The sequence below is a fragment of the Talpa occidentalis genome, unplaced genomic scaffold (assembly GCF_014898055.3).
Source record: "Talpa occidentalis isolate TD23 unplaced genomic scaffold, MPIMG_talOcc4v2.1 talOcc4.7, whole genome shotgun sequence".
In the NCBI taxonomy this organism is placed as follows: Eukaryota; Metazoa; Chordata; class Mammalia; order Eulipotyphla; family Talpidae; genus Talpa; species Talpa occidentalis.
The window spans coordinates 109,901,932-109,924,877 of NW_023605083.1; the positions used below are offsets into that span (position 1 = coordinate 109,901,932).

Sequence of the window (22,946 nt, forward strand, 5' to 3'; positions counted from 1 at the left end):
TGTCATTAGCCTTTTAGCCCTTTAACTTGAACTCTTTGAAAAAAAGGAAGGGACACGGGAGGAAAACCTTGTAGAGAAAGTGAGAGGACTAATGAACTGGTCAGAATAGTTAGAGTTTGCCATAGTTAACCAACAACCCACTCAGTAACACCAATAAAAATATTTACTTAGCATCCTGGTTATCCCAGGAAATGTTCTGGGCATTTAGAAACATTTCTCATTTAATCCACAAGTCACCCCTGTGAGATACAGGTTTTTTTGTCCTCATTTCCCAGGTGAGGAAACTGAGGCCCTGAAAGATTAAGTGACAGACTGGAGGTGAGAAAGAGGACCCTGAACAGGGTGGGAAGGGGATCTGAATTTTATTTGGGTGGGTTTAGGCACAGTGTATTTTTTTTGCTAAAGATATCAAACACTTTAAAGTCATTATCTCTGAAGGTAAAATCATTGATATGCTCACTGAAAGTTGTTCAAAAAAGACAAATTTATTGTCTTTAAAAACATTCACAATCTTTTGCTTCCCCCACCCCACCCCAGTATGGTCTGTTCAGCTGGATTGAGGGGTGGGAGAAAGACTTGTTTGTGGTGAAGGGTATTGTCTGTCCTAAGGGTAGAAATTCCAGGTCTCAGAATGGAGTCTGACTTTATTGGTTTAATTATATTATTCAAAACAGTTGGAGCTATTTTTGAATACTTGTTCCTAACTTTTGGATATATTCCACCCAACAAATATCCTAAGGTTTAAATTTTCATCTGAATTTTAAAAAGTTGTTAATTTTTCTTCTTAAGAGAGGGTTTGGGGTCAATCAGGAATTCTGGCTTTGTCTTATTGCTAGAGAGAAAATTAGTCATTTTCCTCAATAAGAGTGATACTTCTGAATCCCAGCTCTTCAGCTATGATAATTGGACTGTTTTCCCTTGACATCTATTTCCTATTAATGGGGAAACTCCTTTCCAGAAGTGCTGTGACAAAGATTGTTGGAGAAGGGTTTCTAGGTCTTGGGGATAAGTTCAAGAAAATCTGACAATATTATCATTAGAATAGGGTCTTTGTTAAGTATTAGTTTTCACAATCCGGAAGTTTCCTTTGAAAGGCATCAAAGTAGAAGAGGATAATCAGAGGAGGAAAACAGAGGAAACTAATTAGAGACCTTAAAGTGAATGTATTTAAGGCAGGAAAGATGTATTTAAGGCAGGAATGTATTTAAGGCAGAGACTTGAATTCACTGAATGAAGATAAAAGATCATGCAGTGTCCAAGGTCAGAGCAAAAAGGCTTTTTAGTTTACTTAATTCCTTAGTTTCACATCTTAGTTCCCTCTTTATCTTGTATGTATATATAAACTTAGGCTTCCTGAACCATTGTATTTCTTTCCAAAAAAGACTAATGGCCATCTATAGGAGACATGGGCCATTGTAGCTACTAAGCTGAGGAATGTATCGGAAATTGCTCATCATTTTCTATCCCCTCCTGTCTTAGGCTGACCAGTTCCCTGATGTGTTACCAGCTTCTGCTACTGATCCAAACTGCATAACTTCTCATCCCTAAGTCCTCCGGGCAGTATCCAATGGGGAATCACCTCTAAAAGGAACCAGACCATCTTTTTCTAGCCCCTTCATTTTGGTGACTAGGGGAAGGAAAGAGTGGGAGGGGTTGTACATATGTAGTGGAGGGAAAGGAAACACAGACTGTCAAGCTACTATACCTCTTCAGTTTCTTTCATCAATAGAACTCTACAACCATATTGTTTTTATTGTGTATGTATTGGGGATATTGGAGGTGGTTACCGCGTTTAGAATGTATCTGGAGAGGAATAAATGGAGGACATAAGATAAGAGACAGTTGGTTATAAAAGATGTTGAAGTCTTGAAATAATGTGACCATCTGAGCAATTTTTTTTTTAACCAGAGTTTATAAAAATATCACTGATACAGCCTGCCCCCTCACTTCCCGCCACAGGAGACTTCTTGGACTGGAGACACTTGTTTAATAATAGCTTGTCTCTGGTATTCCCAGTAGCTACCTCTATGTGAGGAAAGGATAGAAAACGTTCAGGACATCATCATACAGTTCCAGCAGCAGTGACGCCTACATGGAAGACTTGGAACTGCAAACAGAGACTGGGGTCACCTCTTTGACATCTGACGCTGTCCAACCAGAAGTTTAATTTTTGTTTTGGGGGGTGACTGGACTAAAGGACTAAAATAATTTCTTGTCTATATTTTCTCAGTTTTTATTTTTTTGACGCGAGAGGGGGTAGAATGTCACATCATAGCTGCAGTTAAGGAAAGGATGGGGAAGCTCAGCCCTTCACCCAAGAATAACCCAGTAATGACATCTCTACGCGTGGGAAGTGTTTCCCTAGGCACTGGAAGGATCTGAAGCAGCACCCCAGTGGGATTCCCTGCCTGAGTTGGAAGGCCAGTCAAATGCATATCACTGAGAGTGAAAAGGGTTTAGCTTGCTGGGGATGCAATACCAGAGGGAAGAGATACTCGAAGTCAAAGGGGCTTTCCCCAATTTTGAGGTGGGACTATGCCGCACATAAAGGACTGGAGAGCCAGGTGACCACAGTGGCCTGTGCCTTGCACTGAGGGTCTGACAGGGACGCGACGCCGCAGGGCACCGCGTCTGAGTCACGGGAGACGGGCCAGCCGTGCCCAGCGAGCCAGCGCTAGACCCTGGCGTCCTCCATCTTCTCTCCTGAGCTCCCCCTGCTCCAGCTGCCTGAGCCACGGACCGCAGCACCACACACCCCCGCGGGGGGGGACGCCGCGCCCCATCCCCGCCCCCGGCCCCACCCCAGCCCCCCCGCGGGGGCCCTGACCCCACCGCCGGCGGGCACTGGCTGAGCTCGGAGGCGGCGAGCCGGCCGCGGGGACGCCCAGAAGGGGTCCGGGCTACTGGGGGCGGCGGCGGCCGGGTCGGGGCTCCCCCCCCGCCCGCGCTCGCCGCCGCGGTGGTGCGTCCCGGAGGTTACCGGAAGTGGCCGCGCTCGGCGCTGCCATGTTGAGGAGCCGCCGCTGCCGCTGCCGCCGCCGCCGCCGCCGCTTTGTTGTCGCCTCCTCCGGCTGAGGAGGCTCCCCGAGCGGGGGAGTGGGGAGGAGGGGGGTCGGCCGCCGCAGCCATGGAGGCCAACTGGACCGCGTTCCTGTTCCAGGTACTGGGGGCCCCCCCGGGGGGGCACGGGGGGGACAGGGGGGCCGGGCCCCGGGCTGGCGGGCGGGCGGGCGGGCGCTCCTCCTCCCTCCCTCCCGGCTCCGCTCTCCGGCCCGGCCTTAATCCCCCTTTGTTTTTCCGCCCGCCCGCCCCGGCGGAGCAGGGCTGCTGAGGTGAAAGGAGGCGGCCTCACGGGGTGCGGGGGAGAGAGCAGGCCTCGGGGTGAACCCCGGGCCCCCCCTGGCACACACACGCACACGCACACACCCTTCGCGCCCGCCCCGAAGGGGAAGGGAGGAGGCCGGTCGCTGTCACCACCCGCGCCCGGAGAAAGGAGGGCGCCGGCCGCGGGGTGTGCGGGCCGCCTGGCCGCGGCGCTCCGGGCCCGGACCCGCATCGGGGGTGAGGGGGTTCCCTGGCCCCACTTTGAGTCATCCCCCCGCAATCCACCTCGCGCTCGCGCTCCTGCCTTTTCATCCCTCTTTTTGTGTGTGTGTGTTGACTTTCTGACACCCCCGGCCCCGCGAATAGCGGGTGTTCCTGGGTTCCCCGCCACTCCCCCTTCCCGCCGGCCCCCCGTGTTTACACGCCGGGGGGGGCGGTTGCCGCGAGCGTGGGTCCCCTCCCCAAACTTTTTCACTGCGTTTACATTTTTTCTCTCCCAAGCTTCTGCCGAGCCCTGGCAGCTGACACCCTCGCCCTCTGTCCAGCTCTCCGCGCTCCCTTCCAGGCGGGGAATCCCCCGGCCCGCCGGGCGGGGGAGCGGCGGGGGCCGGGACTCCGAGGCCCAGCCTTCTCCCCGGGCGCTTTTCCCTCGTCCCGCCGCGAGCGCTTCCTGCGAGGGGGGAGAGGGCGCGTGGAGAGCAAACAAAGTCTGCTTACAAAGCCCCCAGATGAGTCATTCGTTGGGGTGTTGATCTTCACTTTCTGCAAGAAACTTGGAAGTGACTCTAGCCAGGACGTTGGCAACCCTTTTGACCACCCACTTTAGGTGGGTGACCCCTAATTGAAAGTCGTCTGCTGGAACTTTTTTTTCCGGCTTCGTTTCTATTTGCAAACGAAGCACTTAGTGGGCAGTAGTGATGAGCTCACCGGGAAACTTCGGAACTGGAGGAGGTTAGGAAGCTCGTCACTTAAAGTGCTTTCTTCCCGCCTCTGTGAGTTATTTTTCCTTCTTTGAATAACTTAGTGAAATCCCAAACGCGTAGCTTGGGCGCTTGAGACCTTTTGGAACTAACAAGGAACGGATGCAGAATTTTCAAAAAATCCTTCCTACCACAGGACCCATCCCAGTGGAATTAATACAGGGAATTGGATAATTCAAACGTTCCCTATTGTGTAGAGCTGGTTTATTGTTTTTAAGGCTATATCTTTTCAAATGTGAGTAATTTGATTTTAAGTAATTGTTGAAGTACATTTCGAGCGTCTTAAAATTGAAGATAAGTTAGACTTACCCCCTTTTACGCATTCTACTTGAGTATCGTTTTATCTGTTTTGATGATAATGTGATAAGCCAATTTAAAAGTGCTTTGGAAAAGGAATGAAAGATAACTTACTGGCATCCAGGTTGATGCCAAAGGTGGCAAATGTCTTCTCTCGAAAAAGCTTTCAAATAGTCGTTTTAGAATGTGGGATTAATGGGCTTTTCACATGATGAGTGATTTACATTTACCATACTAAATCTGCTCTCTATGAATGTAATAGAGATTGAAAAAAAAATGAGAATGCTTTATGTGAAGGAAGAACCCATAACTTGTTCTTGGAAGTTGAAAAGCCTTTTGGGGGTACTTTTATTCCTTCCCTGGATAAAGCAAATACCAAGCTTTTATTGGTCAACTTTTTAATTAGATTTATATTATTTAATTTTTTTCAGCTATTAAAATCTTTTTTTCCACCTGATGGAGAAGTGTGAAAGCTAATATTTGATCCTGGGCTTGGCAATGTGTGCTGTGAAAATTGTTGGAAAACTTATAATGTAGAGCCGAGGACAGTTGAATGGGTAAAGAGAATATTTCAGTCTTTTCTATGGAAAGGTATGAATAGACTCATTGAGTTCCAATTCTAAGTAATTTTTCACTAGGGAAATGGAGAGTCAAATCTCTCTGTTTCTTTTCTGGACCAACCCACTGAATTTATATTGAATTTGTATTTTAAAACAACTTAATACTTGCTTGCTTTCAGATAACCTGGTGGAAAGTGAAAGCCATAGCTATTAAAATGTTTGATGAATGATTCTCCTAACAGGACGTTCAAGATATGACTCACTGATGCTAATTTGTTTCAGTACAAAATCTTCTACCCTCTGGCACTGGAGATTTCATGGTGCCATTCCTGCCACCCTGGGTGATGAAATTACAATTCTGTTTTGTTTTTTGCCGGCCCAGAAAAAGGAACAGCTCGGTAGGGATTATAAAGCCTTGTAGTTGAAAGAGGTGGGAGATAAAACTTTGGTTTGATGACGCTAGTCAAATGAAAGTCTTCCCAGAAGTTGTTGTTTTTTAATCACTTAATCACAGGCTGGCTGTGGTTGTTATTTTATTCTGTCTCTCCCCCAGAGAACAAGTTGAGGAAACCCAGTTCCCCTCTTAGAAGGCTTCATGTAGAAGTGTGGGGATCCTAAGAATTCTTAGAGATTCCTGTAGTGGTCCAGGCATTCTACAGCATTTGCACCCAAGAAGCAGGGACCTGGTGTGACCCTCGTGTGAGAGTGAGCTTCAGCAGTGCTGTAAAAATACTTTATGTTGCCACAGACATCTCAATTGGTAAAATGGCAGTAAGTGCTTTTAGTACTCCATCGAACTAATGGTTGTTTAGAATTGAAAAATGCCTCTAAATGATATAAGTCTGAACTTTGTCCAGAAGATTTGCATTCCCTATTACCTGATCTGTTAGCCTTTGAAATTGTATTATCTTGAGCTATCTTCAGCTATTAACCATTTGTATACTGTATGGAAACTTAGGTATCCTACAGCCATGTTGAAAAAGGGAGGAGATTAATTTGAATCTGTGAAGTTTCTATTAATATTACATGGGTAGGCACATGGACGGGAGCTCCATAAATTGATTCAGAGGTGGGCTGTAATTCAGTATGAACTCTAAGTCCACAGGATGCTCATAAGTAAGCACATAACTTCTGAGTACTTGGAGGACTCAAAAGGGAGAGTCAGTGAAAATAATTAAATTGAATTCTGGACATCTCACCTTTTAATGATTGGGGGAGACTGGATCCAGGCTCAGCTCTTGTGCTGCTATCAAGTAAACACAGAACAATATATTATAAATATTTTTATTTGTCAGGGGAGGAGCTCTGTGTGACTGTGTGTTTCCTTAGTTTTTTTGTTTTCCTCAATTAACTATAGGACTTGTGATTATAGTGTCTTAGGTAATGGAATGGACACCTTCTAAGACATTGTATGCTTAACATATTTGGAGCTCTTACCTTTGGATGCATGTGTATCCTTTTAGGATTACGAAACTCAAGCCTAGGGGCTTGGGTGCTATCAGGAGTTTCCATAATAAAACATATTAGGAAGAACTATTTCAGGAATTTTTCCCATCATTTCCTAAATATTTATCACTATGGAGGTATGGAGAATTTTGAAAGATTCAAAACGAAGAGAGTAACTACACATAAATACCAAGAAACTGATCTGGGATGAAGTTTTAGTTACAGTGCAGCTAAAGAAAATTCCAGGGTCCAGCCCCCATTTTGGACTGGAGAAGCACATTATAACAGCATGTCTAATATTTTAACGAAACCTACGACTGCTGGAAGAAGATGAAAATGAAAGGAATTTTAATTATTTATAGTTTGTTTTTTCTTAGTAGTCTGTCTTTCAGCGCTTGGAGTTTGAACAACTAGTGTTGCTAAAGAATGCAGATGTCTAGTGTAAGATTTAATGAACTGAGAAACAACTGACAGGTGTTTTGCCTTGGGCTACCTTCACAGATGCCTTCCAGGTTGATTAATAGCAGGTTTCATTTCAACCAAATCTTTCAGTGAAGCTAAATGAAAACTTTAAAAGTAAACTTAACAATTAGCATATGTATTCTAGAGAACTCGATTCCTTTTATCACTTAGCAACCCTCTCCTTCCTCAGTCACTAAGAGTTTTCTGATGGAAAGGAAGACATAATGCCTTTTCCTAGATAGTAGTCAAGTAGATAGTTCCATGTATATAGGTGTGTGAGCGTGTGGCTTGTACATTACTACAGTAAGGTGCTGTTAAATACTTAAGTCTGGAGTGTAATTTTTTTTGACAAGTTATTTAAACTTGGTTTCAGCACTGACAGACTAATGCAAAGTGATTTCTTCACTTGGTATGTCCTTACACTAATCTTTATGAACTAGGTGTAGTTTAGTCAGCTGTTTGAAAGCAAGAACATCATGAGCAACTTAGTTGCAGAAGTTTTCTGTCTGCACAGTGATTTTAAATGCTTTATATTGGGAACTCAGATTAACTAGGTAGTTTCTTGATCTCTGCTGTTGAGAGTAGTTTACAGGCTCTTCGACTTATTTTTCTGGTCTTCGTTGTCTGGAGCATGTTGAATTTTGAAGGTCATTGTGAGAGGCTGAGTTTCTGAAGTGTAAATGTTTGGTTTTAGGCCCATGAAGCCTCCCATCACCAACAGCAGGCAGCACAGAACAGCTTGCTGCCCCTCCTGAGCTCTGCTGTGGAGCCCCCTGATCAGAAACCATTGCTTCCAATACCAATAACTCAGAAACCTCAGGCTGCACCAGAAACATTAAAGGATGCCATTGGGATTAAAAAAGAAAAACCCAAAACTTCATTTGTGTGCACTTACTGCAGTAAAGCTTTCAGGGACAGCTATCACCTGAGGCGCCACGAGTCCTGCCACACAGGGATCAAGTTGGTGTCCCGGCCAAAGAAAACCCCCACCACGGTGGTTCCCCTTATCTCCACCATCGCTGGGGACAGCAGCCGAACTTCGTTGGTCTCAACCATTGCAGGCATCTTGTCAACAGTCACTACATCTTCCTCGGGCACCAACCCCAGCAGCAGTGCCAGTACCACAGCTATGCCCGTGACCCAGTCTGTCAAGAAACCCAGTAAGCCTGTCAAGAAGAACCATGCTTGTGAGATGTGTGGGAAGGCCTTCCGAGATGTGTATCATCTCAACCGGCACAAGCTCTCCCATTCGGACGAAAAGCCCTTCGAGTGTCCTATTTGTAATCAGCGCTTCAAGAGGAAGGACCGGATGACTTACCATGTGAGGTCTCATGAAGGAGGCATCACCAAACCTTATACTTGCAGTGTTTGTGGGAAAGGCTTCTCGAGGTACTGCATTTTGCTTTGGCTTTTTTATTTTCATTATGGTATCAGTGAACTTACAGTTTTGTCTCTGTGTGATCTAGAAGGTTTGTGAAATAGATGTGGACAGGCCTGTTATTAGAGGAGATTAGTGCTAGATAAAGTAGCACACATCCAAATCTAATTCCAGTTTGGTGGTGTTGACAAATGGTGACATAGCGATTAACTTATTTCACTTAAGAAGTACCTTGGTGATCTCAGGCCTTCATTTGGCACATCCATACTTAACGCTGCAAAACCACCGGCTTCCAGTTCAGTTAGGTGACCTGCTCTGAGGTTCACTGTCTGTGCAAATCAAAGAAATTTATTTTCAGGAAGTTGAAATGATTTTGTATATTCTTAACCTTTAAGAGTATTTTTCCATATTTCTGTGGTTACTAACATTTTACTAATTTTCATTTTTAAAGGCTTTTAAAGTTCATACAGTAGTAGCTGTTTCTGGCAAGTGTTAGGACTAAAAGTCTGGGTATTTTGTAATTGTAAAGAATCAAGACCTAATGTGATTTGATGTTGACTAGGAGAGAAAATTAACAGGTCAAGGACTAATACTTTTATTTATGGTAAGAAAGGTAAGGAGGCTTGCACTGGGAGGATGGGAGTATGTGATTTTGCTAACTTTAAAATGCACCCCCAAGTCTGCCATGCGTGTAAACATCACAGTAAATAGCATTTTTCTATGTCTGTTCCATTACATCTTCTGTTAAAACTCTTTTCACAGGCCTGACCACTTAAGCTGTCACGTAAAACATGTCCATTCAACAGAAAGACCCTTCAAATGCCAAGTAAGAGTTAAAATGACTTAATGCACATTATTCAGGTCTTAGCCAGTCATATCGCACCATTTTTGAATAGTCTTAAAATCACTAACTTGAATAAATGTGGTCCATTGAATTCTAGTTTTATAAAATATAAATTGCATCTTTCTGTGAGGCAAGATTATTTAAAAGTGTAAATGTCTTACTTTTGTGAAGCTGCTTTTCCTTTTCCTTGGACAGTAGCATTGTTATAAGAAAAAAAATTACAGTCTTACAAAGTTGTAGTGTATTTGAAATGAATAAATAAAGTGCTCTAAGTTAATTTGGGGGTTCATAGTTGAGGTGGTTTAAATTATTCTAGAACAAAATAAGAATTTTCTTCCAAGTGTTGTCACTTACTGGATTTTTATCTGCTATATTGCCAAATTAGAGTATTTACTAATTGGAAATCTATTCATGTTACTGATTTTTTTGGACATAAGTTGTGATAATGAAAAGGTTAAAAATCTTGCAACTTAAACAGCTACTTTAGGCATCAGTAATTCTAGTTTGTTGCTGGAACTCTTTTTGTTCTCCTTTCAGTTAAATTTGTTAATGACTAATTTTATTAAGTAAATGATTTGAATTCTAAGAAAAATCAAGTTGAAGGGAGGAAACTAGTGTTATTTGAGTGCAAGGCCTTGAGCCAGACTTGTAATCCATCAGTAATTTTGTAAGGTAGGTATTATTCTCATTTTACAGATGAAGAAACATTCAGAGATTAACTTGCTTATGGTTAAATGATTTAATGAGTTGGGGGCTGAATTTAAATCCAGGTTTAACTGTCTCTAAACTATCTTTTCAGAACTCTATTTTGATTTTTTTTTTCTTCCCCCAAAATGCAAGGGTCTACAGTTCACCTAGTGTTTTTTTATATTATGATTCTAAATAACACATGCAATTAAAATTCTGTGTACTCTGTCTTCTTGATGACACGGGTAGGGTAATGGCTAGAATATAACATACTTTAAAATGAGTAGAACAGGATAGTCTATATTTAAAAAAAGTTTTCCTCCCTCATGCAGACGTGCACTGCTGCCTTTGCCACCAAAGACAGACTGCGGACACACATGGTGCGCCACGAAGGCAAGGTATCATGTAACATCTGTGGGAAGCTCCTGAGTGCAGCATACATCACCAGCCACTTAAAGACACATGGGCAGAGCCAAAGTATCAACTGTAATACATGTAAACAAGGCATCAGTAAAAGTAGGTGATGCTTCAAACTATTTCTTTCGCATTTCAGGTTGATGAAACCTAGATGTTGTTGTCATGCATTGAAGGTATTTTTCTCTGCTCTCAGGACTATGTTAATGTTCATCTTACATGTCTCCTGTTACTGAAGTGTGCAGACATGCATCTATGGAGAGCATATATTAGCGTTTAAAATAAACTTGAGATACACGTACGCAACATTGATAAGCTATTCACTGATTTTGCTTTAAATTCTGTAAGAAGAGCAGAATTTCCCTGCAGCTATTTTTTAATATGTCCCTTCTTTGTTAGTTTTGATAAAAAATTTCTAGTAACAGAAACCACACTAGGAATTCCTATTTTATGCCAAGCAAATTTAATTTTTTAACTTAATGTTAGGAAGATTCTCAAGTATCAGAGTTTTCTAATTCCTGATAGTATGAATAACATGTCCTTAATAGCCTTAAAGGCGAAAGCAGTGTTAATGTTTACTTTTCAAACACAAATCCTTAAATTTAGAGTTCAATTAGTATTTTCTAGGGACTTGTGAATAAAATTAAATACTTGCCTTTACTCAGACTTTTTTCTTTAAGGTTGCCCTATCCACTAGAAGAAAGTGTTTTCCTAATTCTGTATTTAATTAAATATGTGTTTTATGCACAGGGAATATAAAATTCTCAAAAAATAGGTGGCCAGAAGAGACTGAGAAAGAACGCTTAATGTGGTTTTAATCTGTTTTTGTTTCTATAATGTTATTAATGGAGAATTATTTTCTTTTTTATTGGCTTTCTCTAGCTTTCTAGAGTTTTTAAATTAATTTCTCTATTTTAACCAACATAGACACAAGCAGTAAAAACGGTATACTATAGTAAAAGCAATCAGGTTGATGATAAAAGATCATTGAGGCAAGAGGAGTCAGAGTATCTGAGGTTTGGATTTTGAAAAAATGGCCACATTTTTCCAAGGTAAATACAGTGTTTATGGTTTGCCTTTGGAGTAGCATGCATGAGTGAAGAGACCAGCAACCAGAAGCAGCAGCAGCAGCAGCAACAGCAGCAGCCGCAACAGCAGCAGCATGTGACAAGCTGGCCAGGGAAGCAGGTAGAGACATTGAGACTGTGGGAAGAAGCTGTCAAAGCAAGAAAGAAAGGTAAGATGAGGCTTCCAGTACTCAAAGTACAGTTAGAGAAATGTTTTCGTTTCATGTACCAAGTGACCAAATCAAGAAGGGTGTCTTGCTTTATGGAAACACTGTGTGCTGGGAAATGGCTAGTAAAGTTACTGGCTACACAAACCTTCCAAGCTTTCAGGTAAGTTTTTTAAATGAGGAAATGAAATTCTCAGTACTGCTTATCATGTTCTTTGGGTTTCTTTCCTTTTTTTTTTTTTTTTTTCCCCTCCTTAAACAAGTTTGTAGCCAGGTTTGGTCCTCTACTATTTTTGCTCAGATTTCCATTTTTATTTCGTCCTCCATGCATTAAGAGTTCTTTCTTTTTTCCCCCAAAAATACTCCCATTTCTAAAAATGGATGAAATATCCTTATGTGTACGTTAGTTCATTTTCTTACAATTGTGCTGTTTTCTGCCCTGTAGTGTTCTTTCTGCATTGTATTATTTATTACATGCTTCAGACTGCATAATTCCTCATTTAACATTGTCAGTAGCTTCTTAGAAATAAGCATTTACTGAAAGCAGGTCCTGGAATGTCTTATTCAGTGTTGAACTGGATTGGTTTTTTTTTCCTTCATCAAAATTATGAAAAAGTTTCTGAGGATCTGCTGAATTGTACTGATGTCATTTCTCTTGATCTCACCCCAAATCTCATATAGTCTGTCACTGGAGATGGAATTAGCTTAACAAGTATGTACTTCAGTTGCTAGAGACATTACTGTAATTTTCAGTAAAATTAAGATGCTTTTGTTTTCTCTCCTGTAAATTTTATAAAGAACCAATTAGAGCATCAGTTTTCAACACAACTTTTCAGCTTACTGGTTATAGCTTTGACTTCTGAACTGTTTGTTGTACAGCCATTTAAAATAAACCATTTTGTCAGTATACAATCAGCCATAGGGCAGATTCCTAAATTTCTTCTTTTCTCCCCTGCCCGTGCCACTCCTTTTTTTTTTTTTTTTTTTTAATTCATTAGGAATTTTCTGTGAATAGGCACCTCTGTAATTCCTTTTCTCTGTAGTTTCTTCCATCCTTTGGAAGAGACCTGTTAAACAGTGTGGACACCTATTCCCTTCTCAACCTCCTGTAAACTTTATAAAGATAAAAGAAATAGCATCCTTTTTCATACATCATCTATCAGTGGAGGAAAAGAAGTCGGCAGTCCAGATAGACTTTCCACTCTTCCTCAGGTGCTTATGCTTGTTCCTAACTTCAAATGAAGGTTTGCCATTATCTTGATAAAATGTTTTTTGGTATGAGAAAGGGTGGAGAAAGGGGATAGGGGTGGAAAATTGTACATATGTCTGTTTATGTCTGTTTGCTGTGATAACTGCATAGTGGGTTGTAAGCATATAGATTATGAAGAGAGTTTTACTTTAAAGGAGAAGTGTTTAAATTACAATAAAAGGACTGTTAGATTTAAAAAGAAAATGTAGGAGGGGGAGGTAGGGAGATGGTGCATGGAAAGTGAAAACAGGATGAGCATATCCTGAGCAATGTTAAGTGAAGTTGCTAACCTCAAAAGTGAATTGGTTTTCTCTTCCATTTTCTTTCTTTCTGCACTGTTCTATTTGGTATTGTATTTCAGTTTGCTTGCACAGTAAGACTCAATTGTTTAACTCATCTTCTGATCTCCATAAAACAAAATGCTATTGTATTACCATTTGTATCATGAATCTCTCTGGAAATGAACACTGATGTTTGAAACTTCTGTGTTCATCTTAGTAAATGTCACATTTTGGGGGAGAGGACCCTGCTGACCTGGAAAACTAAACTTGAATTAGCATTGTCCCATTTAAATATTGGGCCTAAGTAAGGTTGTATAAGTTCCCACACCTGGATGACAGGGAGATCATTATTGAGGGAACTTTTTATAAGCTCAGGTTTCCCAGGTTCCATCTAAATCTCACTATTGAATTTCCTAGGAAACCATTTTTTTCCTAAATGCTCCCTAGACAGATGATTTTGATCCTCAGCCAGGTTTGGGAATCCCTGATAGGGAGTATGGAGTAAGCCCAACTTACATTATATTGATTAAGGAAGAACTGCTTATTGACTCAGGGGTCCACCTAAGGTGATATGACCCATGTATGGAAGGCCTGCAGCCCTCTGTCTTTAGTCTCAAATTCATTTCTCCATTTTGACAGCCAAGTCACAGTCAGTCCACACATCCATCTTATTGCTATTTTCTGACACACCCATAAGTAGTGCTGAATTTTGTTGAGGGGCAGGCCTGGGGACCACACTTCCCCAGGTCACAGGTTGTTGCCAGGTCTCCTTGCCTGGGTATGTCATCCTTGATGTGGTCTGTCATAAAGTATAGTACTAGTCATGAAGTATGTGACTGTTAGCATTAGAAATAGAAGGGGAATGGGAATGGGAAGGAAAATAAAAACCTACTGAGGCCTAGTTTTTCTTTCTTAACGTAGCAAAAAGAAACATAACCAGAACCTACAGGATTATTTAGCTAGAACAGTTGTTCTAACACTGAAGTAAAAGTTAAAAGTTCTTGTTTAGCCATCCTTACTTACGAATTTTTAAAACCTTAACAGAATGTGGCTTCACTTCCGAGACTTTAAAGTATATAGGATTCAAGATCTTCCTCCCTCTCCTTCCCTCACTCCTGGCTTCCCCCTTCCTCCCTCTTTCTTTCCCTTTCTCACTCCCCACTTCTTCTCCCTCCCTCTCTGCTAGTTACACTGTGACTTAAGAGAAGATTTTTCTGATATCTGTTATTGTGTAACCATCAGTCTAGCTCTTTGTAAACAAGCTCTTTTCACCTGGCCTACCCATGGTTGGCTCTTCCCAGGAAAGTCTTTAGAACCCAGAAGGAACTGCATGAAATGATAGAATACTTAGCCCTGCTTGATATCTCTGCCCCCCAGAGTGCCTTGCAGAAATTAATTGATCTTCCCAGCATCACTGTGAGGCAGGTAAGTAAATCTAAACCTGAAACCAAAAATACCAAGGCTAACCGAGTTGTCTAAGTTCTTGCAAGGAGGTTTAGCATCGGAAAAGAGATGTGTACCCCCAGCCTTATATTCAGAAGGATCCTCCTTTCCTTTTGATCACTTAGTAGGAAACTAGTTTAATTCTTAAATGTTTGTCTTTTTTAATTAAAAGAAATCGATTCAGAAATTATGAATTTTGTTCACTGTTTTGAGAGTCTAAAGGTCCTTTTGTCTTCTTATTTTAGAAGCTGCTAACCTGTGCCAAACTTCCACGGCTGCTACGACACCTGTGACTCTCACTACTCCATTCAATATAACATCCTCTGTGTCATCTGGGACTATGTCAAACCCAGTCACAGTGGCAGCTGCAATGAGCATGAGAAGCCCAGTAAATGTTTCAAGTGCAGTTAACATAACCAGCCCAATGAACATAGGGCATCCAGTAACTATAACCAGTCCGTTATCCATGACCTCCCCTTTAACACTCACGACCCCGGTCAACCTCCCCACTCCGGTCACCGCTCCAGTGAATATAGCTCACCCTGTCACCATCACGTCTCCAATGAACTTGCCCACACCTATGACGTTAGCTGCCCCTCTCAATATAGCAATGAGGCCTGTAGAGAGCATGCCTTTCTTACCCCAAGCTCTGCCTACATCACCACCTTGGTAAACAGTGTTATAAAATCAAAATATGGGTTAAAGTAAATATTTACCAGCAACTTACTTTTAGTTTATTAAAGCAAAAAGTAAACCATGACATTGGGAGATTTTATTACATTAGTTAATAATAGTGTAGTAGCATTTTCTCCAATTTGGCTGGGATTGTTCAAAGTAGGGGGTGTAAGTAACTTATCACTGGACCACTTTAGTTTAATCAGAAATTCCTTTTAGCTGACAGCATTGCTTAAACAGGATAGTTGTTGGCAAGATATGAAATGCCAGAATTAAAACCAATCATACAAAAAGCAAAACCCATTTATTTAAAATTAAAAAACAGCATTACTATTTCTAATTCCATTAAATCATTTTATTCTAAACACTAGCAGAACTCTTCTCCCTATACAAGGTGGATGACTGATTTTACCTGAAGTTCTAAATCCATGGATTGAGAGCTAGTGTAGAATTGTCTGTGTTTATTGTTTTTATGAGTAAATACATGCATTGTCATAATAAAATGCATTTCAGAGAATATGCATTTTACCTTTGGGAATATGTTAATTTCAGGCAGCATTCCCTATGGGAAAGGTGATACCAGCTCTGATATGCAAAGCATATGATAATTTATCATTCTAACTTCAACATATAAGAGGGATTGTGACCTGATATTTGGAGATGTAAATATTGCTCAGCATATTAATCCTGATGGAATATAGCATTGTAGTTGACTTTTTTAAAAAATTAAAAAAAAAAAAAACCAACCAAAATATAAATTGTGTTTTGATAAGAAAAGGCCGCAATTGACAGAGGAGAAGTCAAGAGTGCGGACAAGCAGACTCCTAACAAATGGAGGCTGCTAGGACTCCTATTCAGGAACCAAGGAATCCTTTGGAAGAGTTAAAATACATTACTTTAAATTGTGGAAGACGCTGGAGGCACTGGGATGTACTATGCCCCTCTCTCTCCCAATCAAAGCCTGTTGATATTACAACAGGGACAGATGTGTTAGTTGCTCACTAGAGTTTATGTCTTATATTAAATTGTATACAGTTTTTATTCTAACCACTAACTAGGTAGTATACCCCTTCAGAACAAGCAGAGTACTTTTTTTAATTTCTCCTTCCGTTTCTTAATCAAGTATTGTGCAGATTTGTTCAACTTTGTAAATACGGACATCACTTTTCTTTTTCTTTGAGGAAACACTTATATCAGCTTTGTGGTGTTTTCAGGGAGACAGCTGTCTGCATTCCCTGTAGAAACCCAGCAATGATTGTGCACGTTAAGACATGTGCTTTTTATTTCTTAGTGGGATGTTTTATCTCTGTACATAAAGTAGAAACCAAAACCTAGGGAAACAGATACTCTACATCATGCCACACATTAATGTTTTTAAGCATTGTGTTTTAAAAAAAAAACTTACTAAAACCAAGACGCTGTGATTTTTTTTTTTAAGTTGCAATATGTTTTGGATTTATTTTTCCTTTTTTAATCTTGCAGTTAAGTGAAATAGAAATAAGTTGTGTTGATCTTGCAGAATGTTTGCAGGACTGACTATCAAACTGGATGACTTCCGTTTATACCCCACTGTGTCAGTTCAAACATCGAAATACCTTGCATCTGAGCAGATTTCCTACATCAGGGACAGGTATCTGTGTGTCATTATACAAACAGTTCTAGGGGGTTAAACTACATAGTAAAAAATGAAATAAATAGTACTTAGTGTAAAATAATTTTATAAATGATCTTTTGTACTTTAGGACATTAAATTGTACAACTTTTGTATATATAAAAGCTTAGGATCTTTCTGTTTAGCAGGAAGGCAACACATTCCTACACTTTTAATGTATATGTTTGTTATAATGTCCATGTAAACATGCCCTATGTTTGTGCCTTTTAATTAGTTTGTCTCAATAAACAAAATGTAGAGAAAAATATGTAGCTATGACTTTGTTACAACTGTTCTTATCCACAGTACAAAGATAATTTGTTTTTAATATGTAGAGCATTATGTGTGGACTACTAGAAAGACTTGTGTAGGGAAGACCCATCTATGCGTGGCCCTGCTGAGGTGTGGATTGAGTGGGTAGTGGCCACATTTAGAGGAAGTCCACATTTCCTGGCAGGCAGCACCAGGACCTGGTCCGGGTGCTGCCTGCTGGGACCTGTCATCTCTTGGCTGGGCTGGCAGTCATGATCCTCCATGATTCAGACAGCCTGAATTCCTCCACAGTGGCCCAAGGAGCAATCTTCAGTGGGGGCAGGTGTAGATCCTACCCCCAGGCTAGAGTGTGAGCGTCAGAACCCCAAGAGTATTAGTTCTTTAAAAGAAAACAGATATATACTAGAAATGATTCTTTTATCAATTCATTGTATAATAAACAGGAGTGAGACTTCATTGTATGACTTCAGTTAAAATGCTATTTTGTATGCATTCTTTATTCACATAAGAAGCTTGTCTGCAATAATAAAGCCACGTCGTGTCTTCTTTCGGGAGGGAGAGAGTCGATGGCAGGATGGGGGTGGCAGCAGGCCGCCGAAAGGGGCAAGGGGTGGGCAGGTAGGATCTGGTGAAATTCTCCTGTGTTGTGGAACTGGAATTGAGTTTTGATGCCAATGAACTGATTCAACCAAGTGTTGAAGGCACAACGGCCACAGCTCTACGAAAAAGCAGAGTATGTTTTTCCCTTCTGGTTGTAACCTGTTTGAGAGATTCCCCTTTATCAGATTGGCAGCTAAACAGTTGTATTAGATAATCCTCAAATCTGACATCCAGCCTGTTATGCTCTAGGGCTCATTGCTTGGCCTGCACTTGCCTTTTATTGTGTATCCATTTCCCTCCTAAGGTGTGCTCCTAAATGAAGGTTTCTATGTAAGCAGATGATGATTTTTCCTGTCAATACCAGCACTGTATTACTAACATGCAAAATACTGCAGATTTATTTTGACAAATTAAAGTTAACCAGTCACAAATGTTATGATGGATTGCTTACTACCTCAGTAGCTTCACCTGTTCACTATGATGATAGATTTCACATCTTAGTATTGGGCTAGAAAGAGGGAGGGACCCACGTCAGGTTGGTATTGAGGGAGGAGGAAAAGTGGAAATGCACCGGGCTGTAGAAGGTAAAGCACCCCTGGCAGCTGAGTAAACCCAGGAAGCCAAACCTTGGGGCCCCTGTCCTACCCCAAAAAGAAGATAGGTTTAAAACATTTCTTCTCATGCTCTGGGATTCAGTTTCTTAAAAATGGTTTTAAGCCGGGTCCCCTTCCCATTTGTGTTCAATTAGTTTCACCAGATACCTGCAGAGCCAACAACATGCCAGGCACTGTTGGGCACTACAGAACATGTAAAGCCAATTTAGACATGGTTGCCTCTAGGGAGGTGGTTAAGAGAGATTTGACAAGTAACCAAGTGACAGTCTCACCAGGTAGCAAATCAAGATGAATCTGACACTTCCTATAATGAAAAGACTTTTGGAGACCTGTGTTATATAGAACTGAGGATTTCCAAACGTACTCTGATTCTCATTGATTCAGTGCAAAGGGAGGAAAAATGTTCTTGTGTTGCTTTTGTCTGGGAGCAGGAAGTGTTAATTCATTAAATTGCTACATAATCTTTCCAATCCTCTTGTCCAGGTCTCTGTTCTCAAGGGGTCCTGCAATTTGTACCTCTCTGCAGAGATTTGGCTTTGAAATGTGGAGGGTATGATAGAGTCTTTCCCTATAGTATTCTCAAGTATCTTTGTACTAAAAGACAGTCCAGTGAGCTCATGGGATCTAATCACTTCCCCCCCTTCCTCACCTGATGAATCTGGCTCTCTGTCCTGCATTCTTCCCATTTCCTCCTTAAAGAGTCAGTTGTCCCTATTTGGGCCTACAGATCCCCACAGCTGGTCTGACCCTGGCAGATTACTGGATAATCCCTCCTTGTCTTATAAAAATAGGAGAGCAGGCAGGTCAGTGTATAAGCATTCAGGGCGAATACAGAGTTTGAGCATTGATCTGGACTGCAGCTTCTCTTGGCTGCCCACCTTTGGGCAATTTAAGGCTGATTGAGTTTCCACAGATCTATGTATGATCTAGCCCTCTCCATGGGATCTCTCCATCAGGTCTGCCTTTCCCCTTCCCAAGATAGACATTTAACCCAGATCTTGACTCTGGACCACCTTTAAAAAACTCCTGTCATGGAAGGGAATGAATTTTCCTACTTTGAATGAATTGTCCTATTGCTAATGACTGAATTTAAAAAAAATTTTCTAAATCCTTGATTTCTTTAACATATAACTCCTAACCCCTAAATGAGAACTTAAAATCACTACTCTTATTGGTGTGAATCCTTTCTGATGTGTGCTAACAGCCATGCAGGAAGAATTCACATTGATCATGGAGTTTTCTGGAAGTGAGGTCCACCTGCATTTGGCTGCATCAGCCCTGTTACCTGAATGCCACTTTTCCCCTCAACACATCTATAAAAAGCCTGGAGCAAGAACTACTAGGCTAAAGATGGACATTTGAGGACAACATTCTGTTCTGCCAGTGAGTTATTCCTTTGGCAAGGCAGTTGGAGAGGACAAGGAGACCAAAGGGAACGGAAAGGACATGTCCTTCCAGTGCCTGGTCTAGCAGCTCTGTCTGGCAGTGCCCAGGTCCAAGGCTGAGAGCAGATATTCCAATGCTAGAGGCTGTCATAGAAAGGGGAGCCAGCTTTGGAGACAGACAGAAAGCTGTCCTTGTCAATCTTGGGGGCAATTGGGAGCCATTAAAGTCCCTACAGCGTCAGCCTGGATCCCCAAGGTCTTTGCCATTGAGTCCAAAAAAAAAAAAAAAAAAGACTAGCTTTGTTAATAGGAAACTAGCCAGAGATAAAGAAATCAGCCTTGCCTTTGGGGGTGTGGAGTGAATGGAGTCTTTGAGGTTAGGAAAAGGCCAAGGTAGGGAAGAGAGATTTTGGAGGTGTTCCTGTGGTATAACTTCTACCCTGACTCCTCACCATGCATCTGCCCTTTGGCTGGACATGATTACTCAGAGGACTAGCCTGAGCCAGCTGTGCTAATTTCAGTGTCAGTCAATGGGCAGAAAAGAAGACATCATCTTCTTAGGCAGAAAGAGGACAAAATTAGTAGCTAAAGAAGCAGGCACGATTCAAATGCTTGATGGGGAATCTGCTCTGTGATGGCGACCCATGGACCACTTCCAGTTGGGGTTCCCTTTCTGCAATTCCAGAGTTTCACCCCAAGTCCCTGACTGCACACAGCCCTGTCCAACACAAGGGGAACACAGTCACTTTGTCGATACCAGAAGCTCTGTGGCTCTCATGGGTCTCTGAGAGGGAAGAATGGGGGGTGAGGGTGGAGTTGGGGAAAGAGAAAGGAGATAGACCTTTCTGTATGCTGGTCCCTAGGCTCTCCAACATATTTTCTCCATTGTGTGCCCCTAGATAGCGCACAAAGCCCAATTTAAATGTTACTCCCTCTGAAACTCCTTTCCCTGTAACTTTAGGGAGTTGGCATAACAGAAGGAATTGGGAGATACCCACATAGAGGCAGCCAGCACCCCGCCAGAAGGGAGACCGGTGCCTCAGTCTGACTGTAGTTGCCAAATAGTTCACCATTTTTCCTAAATCTCTGGTTCCAAATTAGGAGGGACATGGCAGCTTGTGGTTTTTGCTGACTTTCCCTGAGAGCCTCAATGTTCAGGAAGCCTAAAATACAACAAGGAACCAAAAACCAAAAACAGCAGCAATAAGGGACACCATCGGAGGATCCAGAGGAGGGGAGACCCAGTGTAAGGGATGGTGAGGAGGTGCTATGACACAGGGTAACAATCAAGAGCAGAAGGTTGGAAGCTGACAAGCCCGGGTGTCAATCCAGACTGCCACTTGGAATTGTGTGGCTTTGGCAAGGTATGTAACCTCTCTGGCCTTAGTTTCCTAAGCTGTAAATTAAGGATGATAATACTTCCAACCTAGTGAAGTTTTTGAAGATCTAACTCATGTAAAGTGCTTAGACACAGAGCCCAAGAAAGGAATCTCAAATTCAAATGTACTACATCGTACTAATTCCTGTCTCAGTGATGGTAATATCATATTCACTCAGGCCCTGACTGCATTCTCTGAAAGCCTGCAAAAGAGCCAAATGCCTGGCTTCCTCACCTCAGACAGATTTTGAGGAATGACAGCATGGGAACCAGGTCCTCATTCTGGAATGAGAAAATTAGAAGACACATCTGAAAAGCAGCTAAATTAATGGAAGCTGGCTAGAGTTGCAGCGGGGAGGGTCAGGTTAGACCTGATGGGGAAGAATCACCAGGCTGGGAGATCTGGCAAAGGGATCTGAAATGTGTCTATTTGGGCTTGGTGCATGCCGCTCCAGAGAAGTCCTTCCATCTGGCTTCATTCCTCCACCAGTACCATATCCAGAGAAGGCGCCTGTACAACTTCCTTCTGGAATCTCACCTCCTGCCAGTTCTCCTAGTTTGCTGTAAGGCTAGCACGGGCCTGACCTCTTCCTTCCTTCCCCAGAGAAAAGGAAGCACCACCACCTACCCAAGCAGGATGTGGGAGAAACCTGTCTTCCTTCTCAGACCTGCTGGCTCCTGAACCTGAGTCAGCCCTCATCAACTCCCCCTGCTCCCCAAGGTGTCCTGGACTCAGAGAGGAGGCCAGCGGAGGGCAGGCCAAACGTGGGTCAGTCAGCCTACTATGGAACCTAACCTGTATTTGTTTTCGTCCACCATTTGGCCTAGTCTACTTTGCCAGCCACCTCTCCGCGAATTTCCCGCCGGGTAGACAGGACTTAAAGCTGGGGTGCTGGGAAGCCAGGCAAACAAACGCCTCTGGGTGTGCTGGCCCCGCCCCGGCTGGAGCACTGCCGAGCCGGGATTGGTTAATATCCCCAGTATTCTGATTGGTCTGGTGAGGGTGCTCGTTCGTCCAGACCATTGCTACTCCTGCTGAAGTTTCCATCTCCAATGCTGCTCCACTTCTACACACCCAATAATTCTGCACGTTCTATGTTAATAGGTAAGCGTCGGTTCAATGGTTTCCACAGATCACGTGCCTCCAAATGCGGTGGGGCCTTCTAAGGATGCGGTGAATCTGTCAAATTCTTGAATCCTGCCTCCAAATCACACGTGGGCTGGTAAGTGGGGAGAGGCTTGTGGGAAGTTGTGAGGGACTGCGTCTTGACCTGTGAGGGCACGTCTTTCCACCTGGATACCACTGCTGAGTTGACTCTTCAGAAGATCCAGTTTTGCAGGGCTGTCTACATTTATATTTCACACTTCTTGGCCTTGGGTCATGCTGTTCCATACATTAAAAATTCTTTTCATTCTTAGCCACCTATTCTTTTAATATGTTCAGATAGTCCTGCTTACTAGGATCCACTGAAGAAAGAGCTGATTGCAGGACTAGGGCAGGGAAAACACAATGTAAGTCTAGAGTACTTGTTAAAGACTTTTTATATGAAAATAATGTCAACCTTGCAAAAGTGAAAATGGTATAAGAAACACCTGTATACCTTTTACCCAGATTCACCCATTGACATTTTACCCGTTGCTGAATCACATATAGGCACCCTTATTTTTTTCTGAGTCATTTCAGTTTTCCAACCTTATGGCCCTTACCCCTAAATAATTCTCCATGTGTTTCCTAAAAATAGAGATACGCTCTTACACTCCAGTCCAGTTG

The 22,946-nt window shown here is 42.2% G+C and overlaps 1 protein-coding gene across 6 annotated transcripts; it reads left to right on the top strand.

Moving 5' to 3' along the window:
* The first annotated feature begins 2,985 nt into the window (after positions 1 to 2,985).
* Positions 2,986 to 18,232, top strand: VEZF1 (vascular endothelial zinc finger 1). Of its 6 annotated transcripts, none has more exons than XM_037491391.2 (7): positions 3,138 to 3,160; positions 5,715 to 5,932; positions 7,764 to 8,458; positions 9,210 to 9,273; positions 10,293 to 10,494; positions 11,477 to 11,629; positions 14,845 to 18,232. In XM_037491391.2, the coding sequence occupies exons 2-7, from the start codon at positions 5,927 to 5,929 to the stop codon at positions 15,270 to 15,272; spliced, it is 1,548 nt and encodes a 515-aa protein (XP_037347288.1). In that variant the 5' UTR covers positions 3,138 to 3,160; positions 5,715 to 5,926; the 3' UTR covers positions 15,273 to 18,232. The 6 variants fall into 6 exon arrangements, with proteins under 6 accessions (XP_037347287.1, XP_037347284.1, XP_037347285.1 ...); XM_037491392.2 differs by lacking the exon at positions 3,138 to 3,160 and adding an exon at positions 3,973 to 4,316; XM_037491390.2 differs by lacking the exon at positions 5,715 to 5,932 and having other exon boundaries at positions 2,986 to 3,160; positions 10,311 to 10,494; positions 11,480 to 11,629.
* The last annotated feature ends 4,714 nt before the right edge of the window (positions 18,233 to 22,946 follow it).

Excerpts from the sequence above, each read along its gene's own strand:
- VEZF1 (XM_037491387.2), top strand. The coding sequence starts at position 3,128 with ATGGAGGCCAACTGGACCGCGTTCCTGTTCCAG. Across the intron at positions 9,274-10,292 it reads AAAGACCCTTCAAATGCCAA|TTTTCCTCCCTCATGCAGAC; the intron begins GTAAGAGTTAAA and ends ATTTAAAAAAAG. Across the intron at positions 10,495-11,476 it reads TAAACAAGGCATCAGTAAAA|TAGCATGCATGAGTGAAGAG; the intron begins GTAGGTGATGCT and ends TTGCCTTTGGAG.